The 14,823-nt window shown below is 39.4% G+C and overlaps 1 protein-coding gene across 1 annotated transcript; it reads left to right on the top strand.

The window, feature by feature from the left end:
* Positions 1–5,110: 5,110 nt before the first annotated feature.
* On the top strand, positions 5,111–10,970 carry nkx3-2 (NK3 homeobox 2). Its single transcript, XM_086105945.1, has 2 exons — positions 5,111–5,675; positions 10,150–10,970. The coding sequence occupies exons 1-2, from the start codon at positions 5,318–5,320 to the stop codon at positions 10,572–10,574; spliced, it is 783 nt and encodes a 260-aa protein (XP_085962071.1). The 5' UTR covers positions 5,111–5,317; the 3' UTR covers positions 10,575–10,970.
* The last annotated feature ends 3,853 nt before the right edge of the window (positions 10,971–14,823 follow it).

The following is a 14,823-nucleotide window of genomic DNA, read 5'->3' on the forward strand; positions in this document are numbered from 1 at the left end:
TTTAGAGGTGTGCTTAATTTGGCCTCTAAAGTTTTGAATTCCCATGTCCAACTCTTCAATGTTTCAATACTTCCCCCACAACTTGGTTTTGTCACCAATGCCAAGTTTTGCCGCTGCCGACATAATTTGACTGTGTGATGTTGTGCTTCCTGTGTAAAAGCACACGGTCGTGGAAATATTCCTGCCAGATGGATTCTGTGCAACTGTGTCATCTTGCAGGATCTCCATGTGAATGAAGTTCCACAGGCGGTGTCTTGCCTTTGATTTTTTGTGTGGTGGATATAGAAAGTCTACACACCCCTGTTCAAATGCCAGGTTTTTGTAATATAAAAACAATGAGACAAAGATCAATAATTAACCTTTTTTTTTTTTACCACCACTCATGTGAACTGTAACCTGAACAACCTAATTGAAAATTTGGAGAGGAGGAAAAAAAAGAGATAATATCGTTGCAGAAGTGTGCACACCTTATGCCTGGAATACGGCATTTGAACAGGAGTGTGTAGACTGTAGACTATTTGTATCCACTGTGTAAAAAAAATTCCCTTGTTGGGGCTGCTTTCATTTCTTGGATATTTTCCCATAAATCTAGGAAAGAGGACTTTCGAAAAACTAAAATGGGCCTTGATAGGAAAATGCTTCCCCACCCCTCATCTTCTCATAAAATGGGAGTTTAAAAGCTCATAAGTTTTGAATGCGATCCAAGTCGGCCTCCCTTGACTGTATTAAGTGTTCTGTTTTGTGGGGGCTCCTCCATTTCATGGCATGCAAGCGAAATTCCTCCCTGGGATACAAGGAGTAAAAAAAATCCGCCTCACTTAAAAGGCTGCTTCCCTTCCCTTTTCTCCCACTTTCCAGCCTTGAGCTTGATTGAGTGTGCCATCCAGATGGGGATGATGGGGATATTTGGTGAGAATTACTTTTTAAAAGGGGTGGGGGGCGCATTTATTGTAAATGACTCTTGGCAGTTTCCCCACTCTGCCACTCCACCCATCCACCGCCCCCTCCCCTTTGCTCCATCTGAACACAATTTGGCAGAAATTCCTTGAAAAGATGAGGGTGTTCTTATTGGGAGATGTGAAAAAAAGAGGGTGCGTTAACAGCAGTGTTACCATGGCGATGCTCTGGCACATTTCTTTTAAAAACACAAGATTGAGCTAACAAGACGAGGCAGGTTGAAAAGAAGAAGAAAAAAATGGTTTGGCCTAATGTGCCATTTAAATTGATTTCCTCACTGTACAGCTGGCAGGGAGCTGCTTGTTATTATTATTATTATTATGGGATATTAAGGCATCGTGTCTCTGCAGCGAGAAAGGAGAGGGGGGCGAAAAAAAGAAGCCACCACTCTCAACCGTTTCCCGGCAGAGCCATTAAGTGCAAACATATCAACTTTCAAGCACGTTTTTTCTTTTATGAAACAGTGGGTTTTATTCTGGCCACCAGATGGAGCCCTCTTGTCTGCAGAAACGACCTCTGCACGTTGTTTAAAAAAAGGTGGGTGAATGAACTCAAAAAATTCAAGGAAACAACGTTGCTCAATGTTGAAGCTTGGCAATTCAACATATTGCTTCAAATTTTGCCCAAAGTAAATTCCATTCTATAACAAAGAAGTTACCGAACTATCGTCCCTAATGGAACAACACTTTTAAGAAATCCCCCCCCAAAGAGTTTGTTGCTTTATTGTTTCCAGAAATGCCAATAGCTATTTTTCAAAGTCTTTCCATCTTAAATTGTTTTGAATTAATCTTAGATTGTTTTAGAATTGATAAATACATCCAACAATCAATTGAAGTACTTGTAAACTGCAGCGCATCCTCTAAATTGGTAAATCTAATAAAAATTGACGAATAATGTATGTCAAAATAAATGTGATTAATCCTTTGTTTTCAATAAAATACTGCTTCGCGATGTATAAAACAAGCAGCTTGTACAGTTGTCGGCAATTCTTTGGGCTCAGGATATGATTTTTCTTTTTTAAATGACCCTATTTCACAAAATAACCCACCTTACCTGCATAAATAATTTTATCTGTAACAAATCAATTTTGAAACGTTAAAAGCAAGTTCAAATATCTGCATTCTTTATTTCGACACGTTACAGCCATGCAAAACATTTTGAGGCTAGACGCTTGATCTAAGTATCTGCATAAAATAATTCACTTTGCATTGGATCAATACAATCTAATGATTATTGTTTGAAAAAAACTGAATATGAATGTAAATTATTTTTAGGCCCGTCTCGTCATGTGATTGTTTTCAGTGGCTCGTTTTCTTGGCTCGGTTTTCGGCTTTACAACTCATGTTTCAGTACGTTTCATTTCAGCACGTTGTTGTTAATAGGCAGTGTTGTTTTTTTACTGCGTGAAATTCACCATTATTTACACTCACTAAAATTCACCCTAAATGAGTCGCTATCTCTCTCTCTCTCTCTCTCTCTCTCTCTCTCTCTCTCTATAGATAGAGAGAGAGAGAGCGATACACTGCAGCGTATGACACATTACTGATACAGTAATTTCGTAATGTCCCACCCCCTTTGCTGCTCATAAATTCCATTGTGTCCAAAGACAAAAGAAAATGTGACATACATGCAAACTGGGCAGAAACAGCAAATACAAGTAGTAGGGTATACAGTACAATAGCAAGGTGGGCTGCTGCAAGAAAATATACCAGATGTTGCCATTACCAACTCATCTGTTTAAAAAATAAAAATAAAAAATTATTGAACAGCCACGAAGGTCACGTGATTGCGTCCAGAAGAAACTCCTGCAGCGTAGGACATTTAAGATCTGAATTTGATATATAAAAATAACTCATATGGTAATATGACATTGTTGTCTTGTCAGACAACCTGAGAAAGTCCAGCGACCACTATAACGCGTTCATGCAAAAGAAGTTAGTGTAATCGGGTCGACGGATGAGAATCGTAACAATATTATTATTTCTTAAACGCAGTCGTTAATTTTAAAAACTACGCAACTATGGCATAAAATCCGGAATTTAAAATAATTTTCTCCAAGCTAATTCAGAGTGTACGACACGAGCAAATGAGCAAAGATGACAAATCGAAATAAGATGTCAGTTTTTCTGCGTTCTATCAATTCGTTTTTATTTATGTTCCTAGTTTATTTATTTTACTTCAAATCGAAAATTAAATCGGCAGGGTTGTCAAATTGTCCATTACGCACTCACATGACATTTTATCACATGTTCGCCTCGTTTCAAATGTCTTTTTAAAATCCTAACTTCTTTATTTCATGCATTTTAAATGACGTAATAAACGGCATGTGAACTTCAGCGCATATTTATGGGTATCTTTCAGATCGGTTCAGAACACAGTTTTTTTTAAGTTTAAAACATTATTTTCAAGCTCTGTCTTTTGTGTAACGAATAGTCAAATAAGAATAGCATACACGCCATTCAATTTATTTATTTTAAAAATAAACAAGACTTGGAATTGCTCATCGAGTTGTTTTTCCGCCCCCCCATCCATTTATTATGGTTTAAACACTGAAAATGATTTTTAAATCACGCAATATGCTAGTTTTATAAGATATGTGGTCTATAAAAACAAGTAGAAACTTTAACACGCACATACCAGAGGCCTTATATATTCATTTGGCTTTTTTTCTGAAACAATTCGTTCGATCCTTTAAAATATATTTGTAATAATTTGTTCTGGTTTGTGTGCACGTGTGTGAGTATGTGTGCGTGCGTGTGCGTGTGCGCGCGTGTGTATAACAAACACAAAAAAGTATCATTTGTTTCGTACCAAAATCCCTGAACGAACATGTTTGATCTGTCAGTGGCTAATGGTAATGAAAAAAAGTTTGGAGAGAGTCGGTTTGATGTTGCGTTTCAGGTACGAGATGGGGTGTGGGGAATTGTACTAAACACAGAAACGCTTGATAAATGTACAGTATCTCTTTTACTAAAACAGCTAATGCAGAAAACATGTTTTGTAAAGTTAATTAAAATGAAAACCGATGAAATAGAGTAGATTAGATTAATTTTAAACCGTGTATTTCTTTCAGTAATTGTGAAATTACTGAAACTAAGTGGGGTGGGCGACTCCACGTCGCATAACTGTTCTAATTTGTCCAATCACATTGAAGCAGCGTGACGTGTTTAAGGAAGTGGTTTTCCCTCGGCTTTCGACCAATGGGGGACGGTGCTGGGAGGCTGTCACACCAACAGTCAGTCACACACAGGCAGGGACCTAGACGTCCAGACTCACAGGTGAGGCAGGGCCAACGATCAAAAATGTTAATTAGGTGTTGAATACACACACAAACATTGAAATAGTCGAATTGGTGTAATAAAAGTGAAAGAAATATGTCTGGGTTTTAAATAGTTGACAGAAAATTCAAATACATGACAAAAAAGTGGGAGAATTTATATATAACGTGGTTGATTAAACAAATCTCTCAAGAAGCGTGATTGTGTGAAATACAAAATTAACATCAAAATCAAGAAGGCAATAATTATAAAAGATTGTTTTACATAAAATGGGTGGTTGCTGAGGAGACGGTCTTTATTTCTTTTGAGATTGTCTTTTTTTTTTTGCGATTTAAATCTTTATTGAACAAGTCAGAATACAATTCTCAGCAAACAGAGAACAAAACGAACGTGCTACCAATAAATACACATTACAACGTTTAAACAAAAAAAAGAAGAAAAAAAAGAAGCCAGGGGATTTTTAGACAAAAATTTCAAATAAGGAGCATATAGCCAGAGTCTTAACAGCTTTTTTGTTTTTGGAATCCATAATAGAGCTCAGGTACTGCTTTGTTTCTGCTTCGAAAATTAAGAAAAGAGGTTTTGAATAATTCCATCTGGATTTGTGGATATGGAATTTAGCGAGAATGAGTATTAAATTTATAATGAAGGTTTGTTTAGTGTTTTTTCCGTATTTTTGTAGAACCCAAATAGTACATTTTTTGAGATTGTCTTAATATCTCCGGCTGTCCTGCAGCGTGACGTCGTGACAGTCACCAATCCGAAAGTGGTTTGCACTCGGCCCTCAACCAATGGGAGGCGGCGCTGGGAAGCTGTCAGTCACAGGTAAGGCAGGGCAAAAAAAAGGAAAAAAGTTGTCTGAAAAGGGCCGGAGCTAGGAGAGAGACCGCGCTGATGGCACAGCTATGCGGAGGGACAGCATCGCGCCCGCGGATTTTCCAGCCACTTGTTCCCGCGGGGATGCGAGCCAGAACGCGGCGCTCAAGCGGAGCTCAAAATTCATCCACGGATGACCTGACCGCCATCTTTCCCACCCGACCAGCCTTATCGTGCCACTTTTTTGAAACTTTTGCAATCTGAATATGGCCGTCCGTGGCAACTCGCTCATGCCCTTTTCCATCCAGGCCATCCTAAACAAGAAGGACGACGGCAGACATTTGCCCGATTTGGACGTGTGCTTCTCCAAGACGACGTGCTGGAAAATATTCGGGGACGTGCACTCCGCCTCGGGGGAACCGCCCGAGAAGAGCTACGACTCGGACTCGGGGCTGAGCGATGACAACGACGCCAAGCCACCGGGGGTCGCGCAGGGCCTGCAACCGGAGAAGGGCGCCGGGACCGCTTCGGACGTGCTGGAGGAGAGCCCGCAGGAGGAGACGGACCACGAATCCGCCACTGTCGAGAACACTAAGAGTGACAGTGAGCTCAAGAACGCCGCAGGTAAGAGTGAGAATACTCCATGTCCGCTGAAATTTAAGCAAACTTGATCATTTTAAGTGTATTAATTCATAAAACGTGTCCAGTTTTTAAAATAACAGTTTTATAATATCACCACTGGTAAAAAGCAAACAACCCTCCCCCCCCCCCAAAACAGCAGCGCAGAATAAAGCAGCAAATATGACGCGCTATAATAAACTAAAATAAATAAAGAGTGTTGGTTGCAATGTTGTTGTTGTTTTTGTTAATGTTTTTTGCTAAGTAAAAACCTTAACGTGTTCGTGTGGTGATTAATTTACGTACAACAGCAGATTACGCAATTACGCATGGCTGAACCCCTATCTGATATTTACATCGTTGATGTTTACTGTATATATATATATATATACAGTATATATATATATATATATATATATATATATATATATATACTGTATATGTATGAACAAAGAACTTACTGTTGTAAATAAATGTTTTCGTGAATATTTGGGCGGCCTGCAGACACACTTCAGTTTGAGCAATTTATAACGTTCTGACTGACGTTCTATGCGTTCATTCACAAACCGTGTCCATTTTTACGATACATATACGAAATTAAAGTGTTGCAGCTTTGCAGAGTAAACAGTACACAGGCTGACCCGCTCCAAAAAATGTTATTTACAATGACTTAATGTGTTTGATTAAAAAAAAAAGTTATGTGACAGCGTGATGAGGAATTTTCCTGCAGATATTACACATCAATGTCAAGTATTAATTAAGGGATTCAGGGATCCCTTTGCTGCATATATTCACAACTGTCCTAAATGTCCTCATTTTTTAAAAGTAATTCAGATTCCCCTGCCTACATCATATATGTGTGTGTGTATATATATATATATGTATAGTGTGTGTGTGTGCGCGCGTGTGTTCATCAGTATTACATAATCTGGCCATAATGTTGAATTTGACATTTTACGCATGAACGTATTACATTAAGAGGTTCAGAGTCGCCTGAAACTGGACTACATCCAAAATAATCAGATAATCTCATAATTTACCCCTCAACCCCCATGCACCGAGTTTTAATGATTATTTGGTTCCCCTGCCGTGCAATCCTAAAATTTAATCTGCATGCAAGAATGGCAATAAAGTTTAGACTCTAAACTTTAGAGTTTTACTTTTGATGCAACCAACTCATTGTGATGAGAGCTAATTTGATAACGATTATCTTATTCATAATGGGGAAAATAACAACAGTATAAGGTCCTAATCCGCAATAAAGTACGCTTGTGGTGTATCCCATGTTTAGACTATACAAAACCATTAATCTGATTTAAATACAAAGAAATGAATACAATATGTAAAAAATTAAAATTATAATAAATCCCAACAAAAAACAACCTCCTCATATAGTCTCATGGGTATTATAGTTCTCTTTACTAGAACTATATTCAACATCAAGTTCCTCACATAGAGGTCTTATGTTATTTCTCCCATCCAGTAATCTAAATATTAATAATAATAGAAAATATACTTGTGGTCAATAAAAAAAGTATTGATGTTTCTTTTGTATGAAGCAAATTATGATATAAATAAGTATTCTTGCAGCCATATACAATGTAAATAATGTAGTTTATTTTTTTTTGAATAGATAAATACTAGTGCACTTTAAAAATGTGTGAGTCCCCATCAGAAATACAGTGATATAGTCATATCACTCAATGCTTCACCCTATTTATGATTCAAAATGGTGTCTTCAATGGAAAAAAATGCTTTTATTAAAAATAATAATAATTAGGACACCGAACAGTAGTGTGCATATATATTTAAATGTCTTCGGGTAACGGGAAAAAGAATGCAATGACTTTCTGATTCATTTTCTTTTACATGTTCTTTTCCCAACATACCAGTTTAGTATACGTATTTTAGCAATAAGATTTTTGGTTCAAATGTCATTATTGAGCTTATAAATAAATAAATAAAGATGGTTCTGATTCTGAAATAGACATTTGGGAAACCCTGAAAGACATGGAATACTGAATATTGGGGGCCTTAACCCTGGGATTCCCAAATTAAAACACTCGCTTTAACCGGTATAAATCACTTGAATGCTTGAGAATAATTATACACATGAAAATAAGCATAAATTAGCAGAGTTTCATGGTCATACAGTCGAAAAGTGGCATGCACTTCATTCATGGGATTGCTGATGAGGGGGCAGATTCATTTGTAAGTGAAATTTTGCATATACAAAAAAAGCGGGTGCAATGTTTTACAATGATGTTAAAACCAACCATGACAAAATTACAAATGTTCAATACATATGTTCATGCATATGATTTTTGGGTTACAATACTTTGAGCACAGGTGTCAAAGTTTATTCAGCCACTTTTTGTGGCTGAATAAAGTAAATAAGGTGTGGCTACTTCCTGTTTCTTGCTCCACGCATTTCAGTTTGCATCTCATTTTGTCAGAAATTCTGTGTAGAAATTGCTGTTTTTCTTCATTTTAAACAGATATTCCACACCCTTTCTTCACCACATTCCTGCTAAACCTAAATATAATGGTGACCCAATTTAAGGATTTTTCAAGAAACGAGCCGCTGTTATGTCAATTTCTTTGTGCTTTGACTTATGAGCAAAAATGTGGATACAAGCGCTGTCGTGGCTGCGAACTCAGTTCAGCAGTTTGGCAAAGTGAACAATTCACACTGTTTAATGACCCCCCCGTTGATGTTTACTGTCAAACAAAACATGAATAAAAAATGAGTGTTGTGTATTTAAAACAACCACAAAGCTTTGCCTTAGTGAAATCCATCTTGCTCAGTCCTAACAAAGAATGCAAATTGCCATCGCCAGGCTTGTTGCAGTTTTATGAGCCTCCAAGCAATTGATATTTAAAAACAAATGATGGGGCAAAACACGGAGACAGATAATAGAACAGTACTCAGAGGCATATATTCTTCATCCTCTGCAAAGAGCAGATAACATTCCTCCAGCAGTGACCGTCTCCTTGTCCATCTCTACAATATGTCTCTATTATACTGCCTCCAGGTGGCTATGGTGCGCACACTAAAAGGAGCGGCACAATGACCATCGAGTCGAGGCAAAAAAATGTGGCAGAAATGGTTTGCGTCTGTATATTTTTTTTCCTTGTTAAAAACAACAAATCACCCAAAAAATTGTTTCTGGAGGGGCTGGCATGGATTGTCATTTTCATTCATATCAATGAGGAAAGATGATAAAAGAGGAGATACAAAATGAGCTTTTATCTCACAGCACCACTGTATTTTGTACTTGTCACAATTTCCCATGACATCTGATTTCAATTTCGATTTGTTGCAGCAATCTGTAACACTGGTCAACAGCAAATTTTGATCAGGGATGGCTTTACGTGTCCCGGACACATTTTTTTTTTCTGAGCACATCCATTTTTTGGGCAAATGTACATTTTTTCTTTGACCTATAAAAGCTTGCACACTACTAAATTTATAGCTATGATGTTTCAGAAAATAATTCCACCTGTTGCTGAACCAAACCCGTAATTCATAATTGTTAAGACATAAAATACCATACAGTATTACATAATATATTATCGTTGTTATATTGTGATCATTATGAAAAACTCATGCACTTCAGGTAAAAAAAAACCCCAAAACAAAACAGGACAGCCTTGCAATCAGCGCAAAAATCGAGAAAAGTTTACTTGCACCTCTGATTAGACAAATTGTAAAAAATTGTTGACCACTAATATAATTAGAATGTGGTGATGATACATTTCCAAATATAATGTCCCACTGCCTTATACTCCAATGTGAGTACATGCCTGACACTTTTTTTTGGGGGGGGGGCATATTTGCTATGACATCCAGGACAAACGTAGTGCGCCAATAATGTCATTTTGAGTGAGTTGATTTCTGTGAACGAATGTACAAGATGAGTTCTTTCACTTAACATTTTCTTGTTTAGTACTTTTGTGCCATGCTTGAATGGTAATTTTATGCAAGAGGGCCCTTTGCCCCGGGGGGGGGGGGGGGGAATCACAGTATGGTTATTGTTTGCTTCATACCCTTTGCTGTTGGGTTAGGGGATCTTTATCCATCCACTGAAAAATGTCCTGTTAGGAAAAATGATATCTCTTCAGACTCCACACATTGAATCCCAAGTATTTATTTAAATATGTACATTTTTTTTCAAACATTAGGGTCAAAAAGGCTCTGAAAATGGCTGGCACTGAATGAGTTAAGAATACGTACTTTGTACGCACATGCACGTATTTTGTCCATATTTTAAATTACATTTTTTTGGTCATACTGTATATCTAGAAAAGTGCATGACCCTATGTGGCCCTCCAGTAGCTCTGATGAAAAATAGTTTTCACCTGCAGCATTTAAGTTGCCCATCCCTGCTCTACAGTGTGAGCACAAACCTCTGATCTCTTTTGCATATGTATCGTTTGACCTCAAAGCGTCCTAAAGTGCCTTTATGACCTATTGTAGACTGTGGCTGCCCCGCTAACGAGAAGAGTGCCGAGCAGCCCAAGGCAAGGAAGAAGCGCTCCCGGGCGGCCTTCTCCCACGCGCAGGTCTTCGAGCTGGAGCGCCGCTTCAACCACCAGCGGTACCTCTCCGGGCCCGAGCGCGCCGACCTGGCCGCCTCCCTCAAGCTGACAGAGACTCAGGTCAAGATCTGGTTCCAGAACCGGCGCTACAAGACTAAGCGTCGCCAGATGGCCGCTGACCTGATGGCATCCACGCCGGCTGCCAAGAAGGTGGCCGTCAAGGTGCTGGTGCGTGACGACCAGAGACAGTACGGTCCTGGGGAGGTGCTGCGGCCTCCGCTGCTGTCCCTGCAACCCTCCTACTACTACCCGTACGCGTACTGCCTCCCTGCATGGACACTCTCATGTACGGGGAACCCGTGAAAACAGAGCGGACTCTATTTATTTGCAGACTTTTTTTTTTTTTTTTTTGACATAAGGAACTTTAACAGCCCATTTTTTTTTCAAACCGAAGTGGAAGTCAATGATGGGACCTAATTGGACATTTGTTCGTTTATATATTTACATCCTACCTCTGCAGTGATTGACGGTTGTTTGTTTTTTACTTTTCATTAACTTGCAAGCTGTGTTTACTCCCCCACTGCCCTTTCTGTCTTATTTTCTCGCTGTCTTTGTAAAGGTAAGATATTGCAGCACTTTTTGGGAAGCATTTTCGTGGAGGGGAGAAAAAATAAGCAAAAACTAATGCCTCTTTAAAATGTAATGTGTGCTTGTGTTTTGGATGATACAAAAATATTAAAACATATCAGTTTACTTTGATGTGGTGCAATTTTGTTTTGAGGCTTTTCTGGTGTCTTTTGGAACAGAATCTGGATTCAAGGAAATAAAGAAAAAAATGTTGAAGCAAAACAAGCATTGCATTACAAAAGCAATAAGTAAGAAAAAAATCTGGCATGAAAATTATGAAATGAGCAGAGAAAAAATATCTGGAATTACTTTGGTGTGGGTCCCATTTTGATTTGAGGATTCAATTTCTAGAGTGGCACAGTATTAAAACAAGCAAAAAAGGTTTTTGTTTTTATTCTGTCATTTTCGGCATTAGCTGCCATTTTTTTTTAGATTGGGTTCAACATTTAAGGAGAAATGAGTCTTGATTTGGATGCAGAACCCAATTATATTTCTACCATATAGTGTTTATTCTGAATTAAATAACCACAAGGATCATATGTCACAATTTGGTTTACAACTGAGTTGGAAAAAAATGGTCATGTTGCTACCTGCACCATTTACATGTTGTGTTGTCTTATAATGAGAATTGGGATATTGCATATTATTGCTAATACAAAAAAAAAAAATCAAATGCCCACCGTCTTTGTAATGTATAGCTTCTCTAACATCCAAGATGACAGTTTTCTCAATTACATGCAAATCTTAAAAGGGTAAATTGTCTTGACAATGTGGTCTCTATTAATGACGGTCTGTAGCCTGGTTTTTCACTTTTTTCATTCCCACACCACCAGTTCTAGTTCTTCTGCATTCACGTAGCAAAGAATATAAATACATGAAGGTCATATTTGCTGAGGGATATTTTGTTGACAAGAATTATCTTCAATTTGAATGGCGGGAATCAGGACTTCAGAAACTAAATGACTATTCATTTCTTCTTCTTTTCCTCCTGACAAAAATTATGAACAGCATTTGTGCTGCAACAACCAATGTGATTTCATGGTATTCACGTTGTTATTCAAAAAGTTGAAATCTACAAACACCGGCAGGATTTAAGTGTGAGTCAGAAGGGATAATGCGGGTGCTTGTTGTGGGATTTTAGGCTTTAATTCGTCAAATAGCATAGCATCAATAAATTGCCCTCCATTTTCAACATTCAAATGGGTGACACTTACATTCCGAACAAACATGGTCTGTAAATGATCTATTTTCACCCACTTCCAGATTGTAGTATACAAGATTCTAATTTTGTCAACTTGGTGTCAGAGAATAAAATAAAAGACAACAAATATCCATCCACCATTATCTGAAACCGCTGATCCTCACGACGGTCGCGGGCATACCGGAGCCTATCCCAGCCGTCTTCGGGCAGTAGGCGGGGGACACCCTGAACCGGTTGCCAGCCAATCGCAGGGCACACACAGGCGAACAACCACCCGCGCTGACACTCACACCCAGGGACAATTTTGAGTCTTCAGTCAGCCTGTCATGGATGTTTTTGGAATGTGGGAGGAGACACGGAGAAAACCCAGCAGGCGCAGGGAGAACATGCAAGCTCCAAACAGGAAGGCCGGATCAAGTGGGATTTTATTATATCATACGATGTACAGGGCAGCACGGTAAGTGAGTGTGTAACACATCTGCCTCACAGTTCCGGGACTTAGAGTTCGAATCTGGCCCCCGGCCTTCCTGTGTGGAGTTTACATTGGTTTCTCTCTCACATTCCAAAAATGTGTTTGTTAGGTTAGTTGAACACGATGTTCTAAATCGTCCGTAGGTGTAAATTCGAATGTGAATGATTGTTTGTCAAGAAGTACCTTGTGATTGGCTGGCGACGTGTTTGCAGCTTCTTGCCCAAAGTCAGCCGGGCTTGGTTCCACCTCACCTGTGACTCTAATGAGGGTAAGATGTTTAAAAAATGTAATAGGTGTCCCTTAAGTCTCACATTCGCAAAAATGCACAATTTCAATAAATGAAATGTTATTTGAAAAACTAACTTTTCAAAATGATTTTCACCATTCGTAATTCTTATCAGATTGTGGATGAGATCGCAATTCGATTATTTTCCAAAATGGGTCAGCCCTCCTGTGAAGGCAACAATGCATGGCAATATTTAACTGTTAATGATTGCACTCATTTGTGCAGGTTGAGGTCCAACAAAGGAGTGAAACCAAGAGAGCCCTTTAACACTGTTCTCTTGCAATCAGGATCAAGGTTGAGGGTTATTCTCTGCACCTACACCACGCGGGTAACAGAATGAGTCTTATGATGGGATAGAAGATGACAGATTCAGGATGTCGAGTGGTGGTGCCTTTTCCATTCAAGCATAATGATGCTATTCAAACCATTTAAACCAATGAGGAAACAAAAATATGAAGCACGGGGCATAACAGCTGTCATTTAGAGATACTGTATGCTGTGGCCCAAAACAAACAAATTCACCTGACTAATAGGCCTGTGTGTGTGTGTGTGTGTGTGTGTGTGTAATGTATATATTTGTTGTCGGGCAGCCCAATGGTCAACTGCTTTGCGCGTCATCTTCACAGTGCGGAGGAACAGGGTTAGATTCCGGGACTGGCCTTCTTGAATGGAGTTTGCATGCACTCGCTGTGCCTGCATGGGTTTTCTCCTGGTCAGTGGTGGACCCTCAGGGCCAGCAAGGCCTTCTCTGCTGGCCTAAACATTCATACAATAACATAAATTTAATTCATGTTATTTTATTTTCATAAATATGTAAACAAAATTATTCTCTGTATTCTTTAGGTCATATTATTTCCACTTAGTCGAGTGGCTTTCAATGTTATTTTAAATAACATTGAAAGCCACTCGATAAATAACTTATTTATTATGGTAGAGATTTGAACCAATCATATTTCAGCTAGCTTGTGTTGCCAGGTAAATTAAACTTCAGATTAAACAGAGTTGTGCGCTGTAAATGAACGGGCACAGTCAGGTTGCAATAGCCAATCAGATCACGAGTCTGCGCACTGGGCCAGCTAGAATGCCTTAAATCGAGACCGGACGTGCGCATTCGGTGATTGGATTAGCGCCTTAGAGGGAGCTATCGCTGCATTTTAACCCAAAATGGCTGAAGAAGAAGACGTTGATCTGGTTGCGGAACTACTTTCCACACAATTTTCAAGACGGACCTTCCACGAAAAGCTGGATATTGTGCGAAGAGGTCACCCAACTCCTGCGCTAGCTAGCCTGTCCCAGCAAGGAAAAGGGGTTGTCCGTCATTTTCAGACGAGCAATTATGAACGGTACCCATGGCTCACAGCCTCTGAGAAACGCTGCAAATTGTACTGCTGGGAATGCCTATTGCTTGCAACGGACCGATTTGCCCATTTAAGTTGTTTTACCAAGGCAACAAGGAAACATCAGAGCATGGCTGGGCACTTACAAACTACGGTGCGCTTAAAAACGTTTGGGGACACTCGCGTAGATCTGCAGCTCAGTGAACAGGCACTACATTGGTGAGTAAATGAATTTTATTTTACATTTCTTCTTGTCATTTTATTTCGTTAGTATTAAATTAATGGTAACGAAATAAAATGAGCGGCCCGGTAGTCCAGTGGTTAGCACGTCGGCTTCACAGTGCAGAGGTACCGGGTTCGATTCCAGCTCCGGCCTCCCTGTGTGGAGTTTGCATGTTCTCCCCGGGCCTGCGTGGGTTTTCTCCGGGTGCTCCGGTTTCCTCCCACATTCCAAAAACATGCATGGCAGGTTGATTGGAAGCTCTAAATTGTCCCTAGGTGTGAGTGTGGGCGTGGATGGTTGTTCGTCTCTGTGTGCCCTGCGATTGGCTGGCAACTGATTCAGGGTGTCCCCCGCCTACTGCCCGAAGACGGCTGGGATAGGCTCCAGCACCCCCCGCGACCCTAGTGAGGATCAAGCGGTTCGGAAAATGGATGGATGGATGGATGAAATAAAATGACAAAGATAC

Source organism: Hippocampus guttulatus, chromosome 2 (assembly GCF_054856545.1).
Source record: "Hippocampus guttulatus isolate MCC_2025c chromosome 2, RoL_Hgut_1.0, whole genome shotgun sequence".
Taxonomy (NCBI): domain Eukaryota; kingdom Metazoa; phylum Chordata; class Actinopteri; order Syngnathiformes; family Syngnathidae; genus Hippocampus; species Hippocampus guttulatus.